At 44.1% G+C, this 14,280-nt stretch overlaps 1 protein-coding gene across 1 annotated transcript; it reads right to left on the minus strand.

The window, feature by feature from the left end:
• Positions 1-8,514: 8,514 nt before the first annotated feature.
• PIM3 (Pim-3 proto-oncogene, serine/threonine kinase) lies at positions 8,515-13,224 on the minus strand. The gene is made up of 6 exons (XM_031614802.2): positions 12,934-13,224; positions 12,636-12,745; positions 12,493-12,543; positions 11,934-12,297; positions 10,695-10,871; positions 8,515-10,471 (listed from the first exon to the last, which is right to left on the minus strand). Exons 1-6 carry the CDS (start codon positions 13,016-13,018, stop codon positions 10,287-10,289), a joined length of 972 nt encoding a protein of 323 aa, XP_031470662.1. The 5' UTR covers positions 13,019-13,224; the 3' UTR covers positions 8,515-10,286.
• Between the last annotated feature and the right edge of the window lie 1,056 nt (positions 13,225-14,280).

Below are 14,280 nucleotides of genomic sequence, written 5' to 3' on the forward strand. Positions count from 1 at the left end.
TTTTCTGCATTTTTCTTTTGAATCTTTAGAGAAATATTACACCAGAGAAATCTGGTTCCTTAACCTTGAACAAACTACTGTAAATACTTCCTGAGATATGTCAAATATACACAAAATCAAGTATTTTTAATAAGTGCTGTAATAAAGCAGGAATAACTGTACAAAATTCTAGTGCTTATGTCATCCACACGACCAGATGATCACAATGAAACTTAAAATCTGTGAAGCAATTTCTCCTCACTCTTCTTCACTTTCTAGTTTTCAGCACATTCTATTTCATTAGTATTCCTTCACTGTGTTGTCAGTCTGCATTATGGTGGGGTTTTGGAAGGCCTTCAATAAAAGAATACTTCACTGTGCTACAACCGTCACCCTTTGCACCTCTGTACAGATCCCAACAGAATGAATTTCTAAATGACTGCATGTTGCAGGAAACATGAATTCTTAATGAATCTTAGGATACAAGGCTAAACAGACGACATTACTTTCCAATCTGCTACGGAAACAATGTTTTAATTAAGTATAAGGTTTGATAAAATTTTCACTCCTTGTACAAAAATGAATGGTGATTAACAGACGACTGACAAGCCAACTCTAATAATTTCTGATTAAATGCTTTTGTTTGGTGTTTTCAGTCTCTCTCTATGGGGAATTAATTACTGGAAATGAAAAAAATGAAGGTTCATGCCAGTTAATATCCTTGAGAAAGTGGAAGGTAATCAACTGTATAAATTACAGTGGCATATGCAGGCCAGCTTGTGGTCAGAGTTTGTACAACATACCGCTGCCAGTTCTTATGTTGGTCAGATTGAAAAGTGTTATGTGGAGGAGAGGGAGATCTGTCTCAAGTAGTTACTCTATACTTTTAAGCAAGTCGAAGAATAAGAAGCTGGTGTGATTTTTCTTCAGTTTATGAAATTTCTTCATGGCACTTACTTATTTACTGTGGACACTTCTATTGCAGGTTCTAAGAATATATTTATGTGATTGGTATAATAGGCATTCCAGTAAACATCCCCAATTGACTGTGTATAAAACTAATAAAGAAAAGAAAAAAAAAAAAAAAAAGAGAAAGAGAGAGAGAGAAAACAAGAGTCACTTTTTATTATCCATTGGTCTCAAAGAGGTGTTAGTTTGAAAATTTACCTAGGAAAGTTTAGCTGGCAATAAGCTTAATAAGGCAATAATAAGTGCTAGACTGTGGAACTGGACATTTTGCTCCTCTTTTACAGTAAATTGATTGCCAATTAACTGAAGTTAGCTAACAGCTCTGTAAATGTTAATCTAGATATTTCATGACCAATTGAACAGAGATATTTTTGTTTTTCACCAGGTCTCAGCCAATTGGCAGTCAATTAACTTGAATTTTAGTAGCAGCAAATACAGTATTGTAGAAAAAGACTAGACCACTGTATAAGGAGAAGGCTGATCTTTCCCTGCAGAATGCCAGTACCAAGCCATCTGATGTTTTCTCACTGTGTTAGATGAAGAGTCTTCTATTACAGCTTGTCTCCAGTGTCACACAGCTTTGTCTTGGCCATCTGCAAGGGCTGAGAGAATTTCACACAAATATCTGATTATCTTCTGTTTGTCCAGGGATTCTTTAAGACATTCTAACATAACCTGGACAATCATAATTTCTGGTGTTCAGTTGTCACAGAGTTTCATCTGAGCAAACCTGTTCATTGGAGAAAGCTTACAAAAGCAGTCTGAAATATTACTACATTATATAACCATGCATATAAACACTGTCACTCAAAATTGTCAGTAGTTAGACTCAAAGTTTTTCAGTGGTCAGAATGAACAAAAAATTTCAAATACCTACAGCCAGGGGTAAGAAAATGTGATTAAATAATTAATTTATCCACATGGAGATTCAGTGTGTTTAAAATTATATTCAACTTTTAGCTCTTCACCAATAGATTTTTTTGGAAGCTGGAACAGCAAAGGCCTAAGAAAGTATGGATTAGAATAAAATGCAGAATAAAGTGCAGAGGCCTAAAGTTCTAGAAAATGAAAGTAACGTTTTTAAAAAATGTGGGATAAATGTTCAGTGCTATCAGTTGTATTATTCTGCTCTGAAATTGGGTAAGCAGTAAGAGGCAGGCAAAAGGATGCAGTTATACCAGTGAAGTTTCTAAATGCTCTGAAAGCTCCATGGATGAAAAAGATCATTGGTATCTGTGCAGTTTTTACTCTTGTGTAAGCTACTTGATAAAATAATATTAATTAATAAGAATGCAACTTAGTAAAGAGTATGAAAGTACTCTTCTGGTGTATAAGCAAGACTGACACACATTTGCCTTCTCATCCACATCAGTAGGATTTTGTCACTGATCATAATAGAAGTTGAATAATGCTCTTGGCATGTGAATTGAAAACTGTTCAACAGAGAAACAGGACAAGTGAGGTGTCAGTTATTATTAACACCGTTATGAGCACTTTCTCTCAGCAGAGTTCAGCTACGTGGGAAGTAAGACTTCTCATGAGCAAGTGTTCTTTATAGTACTAACAAATCTACCAACCAGGGGTTAGTTTTTGAGACAATTTGGATGCTTAACAGTTTTTTTTTCAAGTTATGTTGCCCTTGTTTTCCAAATAGCTCATTCGATATATAGCAATAAATAAATAAATAAATAAATAAATAAATAAATAAATAAATAAATAAATAAATAAAATCTGACATATTAAAAAAAAAAAAAAAAGAGAGAAAGGTTCCTGTCTCCTCTTTTTGTGGATATTAAGCATTGCACTGGAGTGTTTTATTTATGATTTCAGCATTTCTTTGCAGTTTTCTCTCTAGGACAGCCTTTCTTTTGTCACAGGCTAAAAGATAATCCTGTAGTCATTATACAGGCAAAATTGCCCTGAAAATTACTAGATTTTTTTTTTTTTTTCCCCAAGAACTACAGAGTTGGGTTCTATGATGCTATGAGCACTTAGACAAGAATTGTCAGGGAAATGGTGATACTCAGCAGTTAGATTTGCTTGAGTGGACCACCATAATGAACACTAGACTGGGAAAGAGTCTGTCTTTAAAACACACTCAAAATTCCCAGTTTACCTAGGGGTTGATTGAGATTTCCAAGATCAATTTCTCTAGTTTTCCTTCAAATATATTGGAGTATATATTCAAGTATACATACATTATGAGTCTCCATAGAAGTACCCTAGAGATGACAATTGAGCTCATTTTTGCTGAAGAAGCTCAAAATGACAGAGAAATAGAGAACTCATGGGTGTCATGACAGAATCATAAATTCAATTTTAACCTCAGCTCATCTTCGATACTCTTATCATTGCAACCTTTTTGTGTTTCCTGTATTTTCTCATTCACAAAGGTACCTATGAAACTGGTTAAAAAGTAGGGCGTAGTACTGAGATGTGTAAAAATACTCACAAATTGTTATTTTTACAAGATTTTAAGTGATCCATGCTCTTCTTCTTTATCAGGAGGTGAGGTACACCTTTCAAGTAAGCAAAAAATAGCTTGCAAGTGAAGTTAAAAATAGTAGGATTTGTCAGCATTTCTTGAAAATTATTTGTTGTAGAATTTATAAACTGGAAACCATGTGATCTTTTCTTTCTGATACTACAGAGTAGAGAAAGTTAAGCTCTTTATTACGTATATCCTTTCATCTACAATAATGCCTCTCTTCCCCCATGTTCCCAAACAGTTGTGCATATTCCCTTGCTTAGTCTGCATCATTATCACAGAGATCAGTTTATTGATTTGAATGTCAGGGTACCAGCAAATGCAAGGGATAGTGTGAGGGAAGACCAGCTCAGCTGACGCTGGCTTTGAGAAAGGGTCACTAGTCCCACAGTCTCACCACAATGAAAAAGTCTCTGCCACTACTTCTATTGATTAGGTCAAATGTGTATTCTGATATATTTTGCCAGAAGCAAAAGGGGCACCGTCAATAAATTTTATATTGGTTCAACAAGCAGAATGGGTGTTGTGGGCTGAAAACTTTTTTGTTAAGTCCATGGCATTAGGCTGATAAAATCCCTAACATTTCTAAGTAGACTGTAATTGCAGCAAGGCAGAAATAGGAATTCTTACATGATTTATATAAAAAAAAAATGCTTGTTTCTAAAAATGATGATTTAATACACTTGTCGCATGGTCAGTTTACTCCATGTTCTGTTATCCTTACAGACATAAAACACTTTCTTACAACCTAATCTGCATTTCTGTTGGTTACGTTTGTTAGCTATTGACCTCTGAGGTTACCTTTGGAAAACTGAAATTTGTTATGCTTTTCTATGCTAAATCTCTATGTTGTAGGGCTTTGGCTATGACAAGTGTATTTAAAAAGCAGATAAACATTTATGGAGTCTGTAAACTTGGGAGCATTTGCCACCATAAAGGAATACCTTTCCATAGAGTGATGTGAAAGAAATGGTTCCTTTCCATGATTCTAGAGGGTCTTGAAATTTGTCACAAAAATAAAACCATCTGAAACAAATGAACAAATAAACAAATGAACTAACCTCTTACAGTATGTATATTTTTAACTAGAATAAACTTATTACTGTTATAAAAGTTTTCCTGATCTAAAACAAGGGGGAAAAAAAAAAAAAAAGTAGAGGGATACCAACTGCAATCTTGAAACTAGACCATCTATAACAATCAGAGGAGGTGTTTCAATCAAAACTTTTTTTATTCCAGCAAAGCAACTTTTTTTTTTTTTTTTTTTTTTTTTTTTTTTTCCCCAGTAGAATTTATATGTAAAAATAATCCAACTAGGTATATGATACAATGTTTCACAGAATGATAAAACATTTTTTAGAATTCTGGAGCAAAGTGCCTTTCAATTTTCAGTAAAATTTTCTGTAATCTCTCATTATTCCTCAATGTAGAGAGCTGAAATGACTGCTGAGTCATTAGTAGTAAACAAAGAAGCTTACTGATCTTCCTCTATTGTTTGTGACTTAGCTTCAAGGTTTAACACAGACATACCCGGGAAAAAAGTGCATGTTAAAGTATGGGTCCGACTAATTCTCTTACCAGGCTAATATAAGCAGCTTTTACATAATGGTTTGTATAGTCAATTAGAAGAGTATTAGTAATAATCGATAGTATTCTTACTAAGACCATATTAATTAGAGCTTAAACACAGCTAATCTGAGACCTATATTGAATTTATATTATTATGTAATCATAATGCTTCCATATGAAAATAATTTCCTTGACTTTGTTTTCAAAGGCATCTGAGGTACAAATACGAAAATTTTAACAGATACTTAGAAAGAACATAAAATTTCTTAAAACTGAAGTGTGGCAGTTCACATTGAAAATAACAGTAGGATTTTGAACAACAAAGAACAAAAAGGATTGAATACTAAATTTATTGGAACGGAAGGAATGGAATTGCTAGCTGTGGAAATCTCCGCAGGAATGTTATGAATTTGTGTTTCTGCTCCTCGTTTTGCCTTGTGTTACACTTCAGTTCTGAGGTTCTCCAGTGCAACTGATAACAAATAATGACAACTTGTGTGTTTCTGTGCCCATATTTTTTATTGATCCACATGAATTCATCAGTTTTGAGACATTCTCTGAAATTACTTAGGAATTCTGTCTAAACACAGATTTTAATTTATTTCAAGTTGCACGGTTTTCTGACTTCCTATCACTTTATTCATCACTTCTGCAGTACAACCGAAGCTCAATATGTCTGGTATGGCAGGTGCCTGAAGGAACCCCTTAGGCAAATACATACAATATTTTTAAAGCACAGTTAACCATGAAACTAAACAGTCACAAATTTACAAATTTAAGTTTCAGAAAAGCCATGTGTCGAGATGAAACTAAAATGTCACCATTTTACCCTCTGCCACCAGCAGTAGTATCACTGTTGTTAGCAGGAAGATTACACTGCTAATCAGCTGATAGGGCCACAGCGGCCTGCCGTGTTATCAGGTTACACTGTTGAGAATCACTGCCCATCCGTATGCCAGAGGACAAGTGTTTCTCATCGGGACTGGAATGAAGTTGCAGAAGCAGGGCCAGTGCACTGGGAAATGCTGCTGCCAGGGGCCATGTGAGAGCTGACAGCCTTTACCATTCGTGCTCCTCTCGTCCAATAGCTGATTTTTCAATGACCGCTTCTACCTTAGCGTTGCTCTAAGAAGTTAATAAAATGAAAAATATTTCCATATTCATGGTTGGTTTTTTTTTTTTTTTCCTCTTTGGAAATGGTATGCTTTCAAACATGATGGGGCATTTAAGAGCTAGCCATACCTCTCAATATGTAAAAATAACGCTGAGCAATATTTTAAAATTGCTCTTCTCAGTGCATGCATCGTTATTTTCAGCACATATACTTTAATTTCACCAACAGAGGTCAGTAAACCACTGAAAGAGAGATATAAGTATGGCGAGAACACACTCTTGTCAATCTCCCTAACATCTTTCTGACATATTTATTTATTCTTTTTCAAAGAGGTCTTTTTTTCATTTATTTAATCAATGCAGGCTTAGTTAACTGAAAAGAAAAAAAAAAAAAGGAAGTCAGCGTATGCTTATGCGTTCATGCAAGAGAATGAGTTTTACTAAGGAGATGAATTATACAAAACGCTGTATTGTTAAAGACCTTTCAGCACTGGAGTATCTGAAGCACATTATGAAGCAGCAGCGTGCTTACAGGCACAGGTGTGATTGCAGCTAAATCAGTTTGTCAGGGCTGAAGCTGGCTGTGATTTAAGCTGTGTTTTGAATGAGCTGCAGAATTCTGTTTTTCAGGTTTTGTGCTGTGGAAAACCAACCAGTATGCAGAGAGTATAAAGAGGAGGATCCCAGGGAAGAAGCGTTTAATGATATTAAAATAACAACAGATAGCAGCACGGGAGGAACCAGGAGCTGTCACAGACCTGTTCATTTTGACAGCAACACTCAGCTAATGGAACTATATTAGCACATCATTTTCCAACTTTCAGCTGTAATGAAAAGCTATTTTTACAAATCATTACTTTCGGTGTAAGGCGTTTCATCCACGTGTCTTCCATTAGCATTCAGGGGAGTTTCACAACTAACGCTGCCTGTGCAATACTGAAAGCACACCTTTTATGTGAGCTAATCCCAGAGGGGAGTCAGCACCAGCGCCTGTGTCCTTTTGACCTTCCTCCTTTTAACACATTTTGCCTCAGTAGCAAAAGGTGAAAACTTACTTTTTATATTGCAAAACAGAACTCTTCAGCAGCATTTCTCTACGAGGGCAAGGAAAGTAAAGCAGACTCCTGTGGAAACTTTAAAGTGTCCAGTTCAGCGAACAGCAACAGCTTGACAGATGTATTTTTAGAACTGCTTTCCTGGTAGCCCTTTGAAGCTCGCCCACACTACCACTGCTCTCAACAGCTGTGCGCATGTGAAGCCACTGGAGTGGAAGATGTTAATTATCATCAGCTCCTGGAATTTCTCCAGAGACTACTTGTGGTTGGAAACACGCCTCTCTGAAGAGCTGTGCCAGGCGCTGGGATCATCCCTCCTCCAGTTTATCTGAGTCCCTCCTCTTAGGGAAAAGGTTATCAATTACCCTCTCAATCTTCACTTTTAAGCTTTGAGCTCTTAGGACCCGATGGTGTGGCTGCCCTCAGCAAGAATAACTGCAAAATCTTTTCATTTGGCATCTGATTCCAACAAAGGTGTATGTGAGAACCTCAGGGACTAGGTTTAATATACATAGATTTCAATTAAAAGCTTTAAAGGAAGTAAAAAAAAAAATATGACAAATGGATGGATACAACTGCCTTCTGTGCTGTTTTGTTTTCCCACTGACAATTTAACTCTCTAAAGCCAAGAAAATGCCACCTCCTCTCCCCCCCGTCATCAGAAAACTGTGCACACAGAAATGGTCTGTTTCCTTTTTGCTGTACCCCCTGCTATTCAGTGGCATTTTTAGTTGAGCTGGTTAGCATCAGGAGCTTGGTATGATGTAAGCAAGTGAGATATTTCCCACAGAGAACCAAAATAATAGTAGATGAGCTGGCAGAAAGATCCCCAGAAAGTGAAATAACACAAACCCAATAGATTTTAAGCCTTGCCCATTACTATTAATACTACAAAGCACCCTTAATGACAGAACATATCCTTAAGCGTACCTCATAGATCCCTCAGTGGTAGTTAAAGCCCATAATCATCTCCACCCCCATAGAAAGACCAAATCAGGTCAGTCCTCTCTGGCTGCACAGAAACCAGGAGGATGAACACCAAGCTGCAGGACTTGACTCCCAGTGCAGGAAGATGAATGCTGAAGGCACTTCTCTCCTCTTAGCTATGAATGCTGATTTTCACCTTCACCAACACTTCACCAAGTGACACAGCAGACACTTCTGATAACAAGAAGCTGAAGGAAAGCAGGCACCCCATTCTGAGCACACTGGTTGGCCTTTTCCTGTAAGCGCACAGGAAATTCCCTTCCACCCCCAGGAGGAAGGGGTAAGAGGGAGGAAGGAAATGGAATGTAATGGAAAGTAAACACGTCAACTATGAAAACAGTCACCATGAGCAAGTACAGAAACACTTCTTTGTTGTGTTTAAGGACAATGAGTACAGTGGTATTTTAGTTATTCAGTGTTTACAGAGTTGAAAAAAATACATAATCACAGCCCCTCCCCCTTCATGTAGGTCATTAGTGCTGCTGCATTGTACACCTATTGCAGTTCAACATCAAATCAGGTAATCAAGAAGTAGATACAGCCAAGATGAGCAATTGCTTAATCCTTCCAGAATGGACATTCATGGATAGCATAGGCCTAATAACTATGGGTTGGATGTTGTTGGCATTTACAAGAGAAGATCAACAGCACTCTAGCTCCCCAGCTGGATTCAAGAGCAATGGTGAAGATAAAAGGGACTAGACACACACACAAACAGAACTGTTATATACAAAAAAAGTTTAATTGAAATACCTGTATAAAAAATATGATCTCCATACATTTCACACTGTTGAACAGAAGAAAAAAAATCCAAATCCAAGCTGCATAAATGCAACCAGATCACAGAAACACAGCTATTAAAATAAATTAAGGTTTATGACTCTGCCACTCTACCTTCCAGAGCCAATGCACGGAGACTGTACAATGTCAATAATTTAAAACCCTTCCAAACAGCATTACTTTACATTTCTGGTTCAATACCAGACAAAAGGCATACTGACTAACTTTAAAAAGTCATTCTATTTCCCTTAAATTAGACTTTGTACAACAATTTTCCATCTTCCAACAAAAGTTGATAAGGTCAGAAATATTTTTTGTCTTTTTTTTTTTTTTTAAACAAAAGTTGACAGGAATGCAGAAAAGAAGTGCCATGGGCAAATCACTAGACTTCCCATGGGGAGGAGGAAGGGAAAGCACAGTGTTGAATAACTCTAACCAAATAAATTAACCAAATAAATAGCCACAGCTGAAACCTGTGGGAGGTCTTCTAAACTTCAAACAATAAATAACTGTATAGTACATGGGAAAACCAAGTTTACATAAACACATTATACAGGTATGGAAAAAAAGTAAAGTCCTTGAATATTGCATTGATTGTGCATTCAACATGCCCATACATACTCTTAAGACTCGCAGGGTGACAAAAGGCCGGGGGGAGTTGAGAAAGGGGCTTCTCATGCCCAGTGGTAGAGATGATAAAAGGAAACATGAATAAATGTTTCCGATAAAAAAAGCTGATATACCTGTTTGTATTTCTGTGCAGGCTATAGGAAATATTTTGAGCAGCAGAGGTGGGTTGGATTTGGAAAGGGGCGGGGGGCAGGAGTGAAATGTCTGTGTTCAAGTATTCCATCACCAGTGGATGGGACTACTTCATTCAATCACCGAACACGTTCTCCAATGCATCATAGGAGCTGCTTCCCCCAGCACTGAGTCTGAAGGGAGCATATTCCTATGATGAACTGGATCTTCTTTGAACATACACAGCTCAAAAAAGAAAGTCCCACTGAAGCAGCTTTCAAAAAGGCACTCAAAAGCAAATAAAATCTAGTCCAGGCTCTATGAGAGCAAAAAAGTTTACCATGTATTCAAGAGGTCACTGCTTTCTTAATAAGGTCAGTCTTTGACTAAGTACTGGCCTGCAACTCCTAAACATCAGCGTTTCCAAAGGAAATCTCTCATTCCAAAGCAGAAACCAGCAAAAGGGGAAAATAAAATCAAGTCCCTCAGACAAAGATTCAACTACAGAATAATGAATGCATTTTTCTAGCCCCTCCTACGTATTGGCAGCAGCACTGTGGTCTTTCTGCTTGTAGCTCCCCTCCCAGTGCGAGGTCCTTAGCCATTCACAGACTCTCATTACTTGAACTTGTGCTCGATACATCAGTATCAAGGGTCCGTAGCCTTATATCACAGTCCTCAGACTTCACTACTTCTGATTTGTGCATCCATTGATGGTCAAAAATCTGCTCAAGTGTTGGTCTGTCTGAAGGCCTCAGTGAAAGGCACCATTTGATGAGCTGTTGACATTCTGGAAAAAAAAAAAAAGTAACACAAAAGCAATGTTAAACTAGAAAAAGTAATCTTAAAAGCAAGACAAGAAAAAAGCAGGTGTACAAAGTTCAAATTATCTAAAAACTAAGAAAATAAAGAAACCTACACCTCCTCTCTTGGGCCCCTCCCCCCCCCCCAAAATAACAACAACAAATGACACAAGCAAGGCAACCCTCCCAACTCACTCCCTACAAACTCACCAGGTGAAATTCTTCTCCTGAAATACAATCGTCCCCGCAAGATCTCCTCATCTTGCTCAAATGGGATGTCCCCACAAACCATGTCATAAAGGAGGACTCCCAGAGACCATACTGTCGCTGACCTCCCATGGTATCTGTGGTATCTGATCCATTCTGGAGGACTGTATACTCTCGTTCCTAAAAGAAAAGCAACAAAAAAAAAAAAAAAAAAAAATCAAGGATTAGAGTGCTTTCCCCTTATTCAAGGGCATCTCGCAGGGCTAAATTAGGTTCATAAACGCAGCATCATGGGAGTATTAAAAAAAAAGTCAAAAGCAGTGATTTAGTCTGGCCCCAGCCCAGCAGTGGTGTAACTCCAGGTCAGTGCCGGGTGACACCGCGGCCTGGCAGCACTGCCGGTTGCAGGGAAGGAGCCGCCGTCAGCTGGCTGTTGACGAAGGCAGCTCCCTTTCACTGACCACGTGGCGTCTGCAGCATCACACCAAAAATAGACACAAAAGGACAAAGGGGGCTGGCGGGGAGGAGGCGGGCAGGCGGCGAGGAGGTGAAGCTCAGGTCCGCCTTATTACACGAGGCTAAGCCGCTTTATCCAATTCCAGCGGGCAGTAAACAAAATAAGGCCGCTCACTTTTTTTTTTTTTTTTAAAAAAAAGGCCCCGTGCAGCTCTGCGGCAGCCGCCGCCCCCAGAGCGCTCCGTGGATACCAAACAACAGCGCTGCGGTGATGCGGGGTCACGTGGCGCGGGGTCGGGTTTCACAACAAACAGATGTGGAGTGCGGCGGCCGAGGATGGACTGGGGGGGTGGGGGGGAGAAGGAACGCAGCCCCCGCTGGCATCGCTGAAGGGAACGCGCTCCGCTTTGGGGCGCTGAGCCCGGAGCTGTGCGTTTAAGGGGAGCGCAGCGATCCACCGCTCCGCGATCTGCAATGCGGGATTTCCAGGACACCACGAAGGGGAAATAGAGGGAGGGGGGGAGCTAAAAATTGCTCCGCACAGAAAAACAGCGCATCCAACCCGGGAACATACGACACTGCGAAGGCTCCTTGTAAACAGATCGCCCTCTAGGAAAAAAAAACGCGCTTTTTCCAAGGCAGGGAAATAGAAACTGCTGCGTCACCGCCCGGAATCGCTCCTTTCCTACGCAACCGAACACCCCGAGCCGCGTCGGGTCCAAAGGTTTCCGTTACCGATGGCCCCGATAGGAGGGAGTGCAGCGGGCGGGAGGGGCACGCACGTACCGTCGAAATCGGTGTAGACCGTGTCCTTGAGGAGGGCCCCCGAGCCGAAGTCGATGAGCTTCAGCTCGCCCGTGCGCAGGTCCACCAGCAGGTTCTCGTCCTTGATGTCGCGGTGCACCACGCCGCAGCCGTAGCAGTGCCGCACGGCCTCCAGCACCTGCCGGAAGAACCCGCGCGCCGTGTCCTCGTCCAGCGCGCCCTTCTCCGTGATAAAGTCGAAGAGGTCCTTCACCAGCTCGGGCCGTTCCATGACGATGAGGAAGCCGTCGGGCCGCTCGTACCAGTCCAGCAGCTTGATGACGCCGCGGAAGCCGGAGCCCACCTTCTTCAGCAGGACGATCTCCAGGGGCACCATGACGCCGCCCTGCGCGCGGGGCCGCGGTCAGCGCCGTGCCGCAGTCCGAGGGGCGGGCGCGGCGCTGCGGCGGCGGCGACACCCGGCAGCCCCCCAACCCCCCCCAGCCCGCGCCCCTCCATCCCCGAGACCTACCATCCCCCCCCCCCCCACATCCCCAACGCGCGGATACACACACACACACAAAGGCCCCCGCGGACTTACGATCGTGCCCCACTCGGTCACCCGCTCCTTCACCACATGCTTCACGGCGACCTGCGCGGTGCGGGAAAAGAGAGGCGCCGTCAGCGGGCACGGCCGCAGCCCCGCAGCCCCGCGCCGCCCCGCAGCCCGCACCCCGCGCTCACCGGCAGCCCGTCGGCCGTCCTGCTGCCCGCGTACACCGTGCCGAAGCCGCCGCTGCCCAGCACCGAGCCCACCTGGTACACTTTGTCGAAGGGCTCTTTCTCCACTTTCACTGGGGGAGAAACACAGCGTTAGTGGCGGCTCCAACAGAAATAACGATTAAAAAAAAAAATCATAGAAAAAAAAAATCCCAGAAGGGCGCTACGTCCGTGTGGCACAGGGCGTTTGGCTTTTTTTTTCCCCCAAAAGCCGTCTTCTCCGGTTATATAAAAGCGCAGCGCAGGTCCCAGCGCTCCGTACCTGGCGGCAGGATCTTGACGGGCAGGTGGTCCATGCTGGCGGGGCTGCAGATGTGCGCCAGCGAGCCGAACTTGGAGAGCAGCATCTTGCGGCGGGGGTCCTCCCGACCCCTCCTCGTATCTCTGGGATCCCGGCGGCTCCGAGCTCTCCTCCTCGCTACGCCGAGCCGTTCAGAGCCGGGCGGCGCCGGGGCCGCGCGTTCTGCCCGCCCCTGGGCAACGCCGCAGTGGAGCCGTGGCGGGCGCAGGAGCCGCGCCGCCGCCGTGCCTGCCCGCGCGCTTCTGAGCCGGCGGCGCCGCGGAGCCGCCTCTTAACTCCCAATATTTTGGTGCGGGCCGAGCGCGCCGAGGATATCCCTCCGCGGGGGAGGGGGAAACACCTCTCGCCGCCACCGCCCAGCCGGCCCCCTCCCCTCCGCACCGGGGCGCCCGCGGTGCGGCGGCCGCGGCTGCAGCGCTTCGCTTCGTCCCGCCCCGCGGAGCGGGCGGGCGGGAGGAGGGCGGGGGCCGGGGACTACTTGTTTGTAGTAACCGGCGCGCAGCGTTACGGCCGTCTGAGGCGCCCCGCGCGCATTAGCTGCCAAAAAAAAAAAAAAAAAAAAAAAAAAAAAAAAAAGCAGGCGGGGGGGGGAGATTCTCCCTATTTGCGTTAACATTTCCGGGCGGCCAATCAGGGAGCGCCTTTTCAAAGGGCTCCCGGCGCGGCCAATGAGGAGGGGCCTCATCTGCATGTGGCGGGCGGGGCGGGAATGCCGCGGCGCGCCGGGAGCGGCTCCGCCCCGGGCTGCGGGAAGGGCGATCGCGGCCTCGGCGCCGCGGTGGGGCCGCGCGGGGGCGGGGTGCCGCCATCATCGCCGCCTGAGCGGGGGCATACGGGGCCATGCAGCCGGCTCCCCCCATCCCCCTCCTGCGGCGTGGCGTGGCGTGGCTCGTCGCAGACCCTGGTGGGCGAGCGTGGAGCGTTCGCGCTTAGCCTGCCCTTCGCGGAGCTTTCCCGCTCCCCTCTTTCAGCCACGCTCCCCGGTGCGGGGCCTCTGAGGGCTTCCCGGCCTCCCCGCCCAGGCGCCGGCCGGGCGCTGGCAGGGAGCGGCTCCGGGCGCACCGCCCGGCCGGCAGGGGGCGCTGTCTCAGCAGGAATGGTGGCGGCGCGCCGGCGGCCTCCGGGCGGCTGCGCGGTGTCCTCCGTTGCCTCCGGGCTCCTGCGAGGGCCCTTCGCGATGTGCCTGGGGGGTTTGACCCCCGTGCCCAAAGCGGTGCCCTTAACGGCTGCTTCCGGCGTGGCCTTCGGCATCGGTGTGGGGAGAGTGCACAGCTGAGGGGGAACGCTGGCATGGGTCAGCATGCTGTC

Source organism: Phasianus colchicus, chromosome 1 (genome assembly GCF_987193195.1).
Source record: "Phasianus colchicus chromosome 1, bPhaCol1.hap1.1, whole genome shotgun sequence".
Taxonomy (NCBI): Eukaryota; Metazoa; Chordata; class Aves; order Galliformes; family Phasianidae; genus Phasianus; species Phasianus colchicus.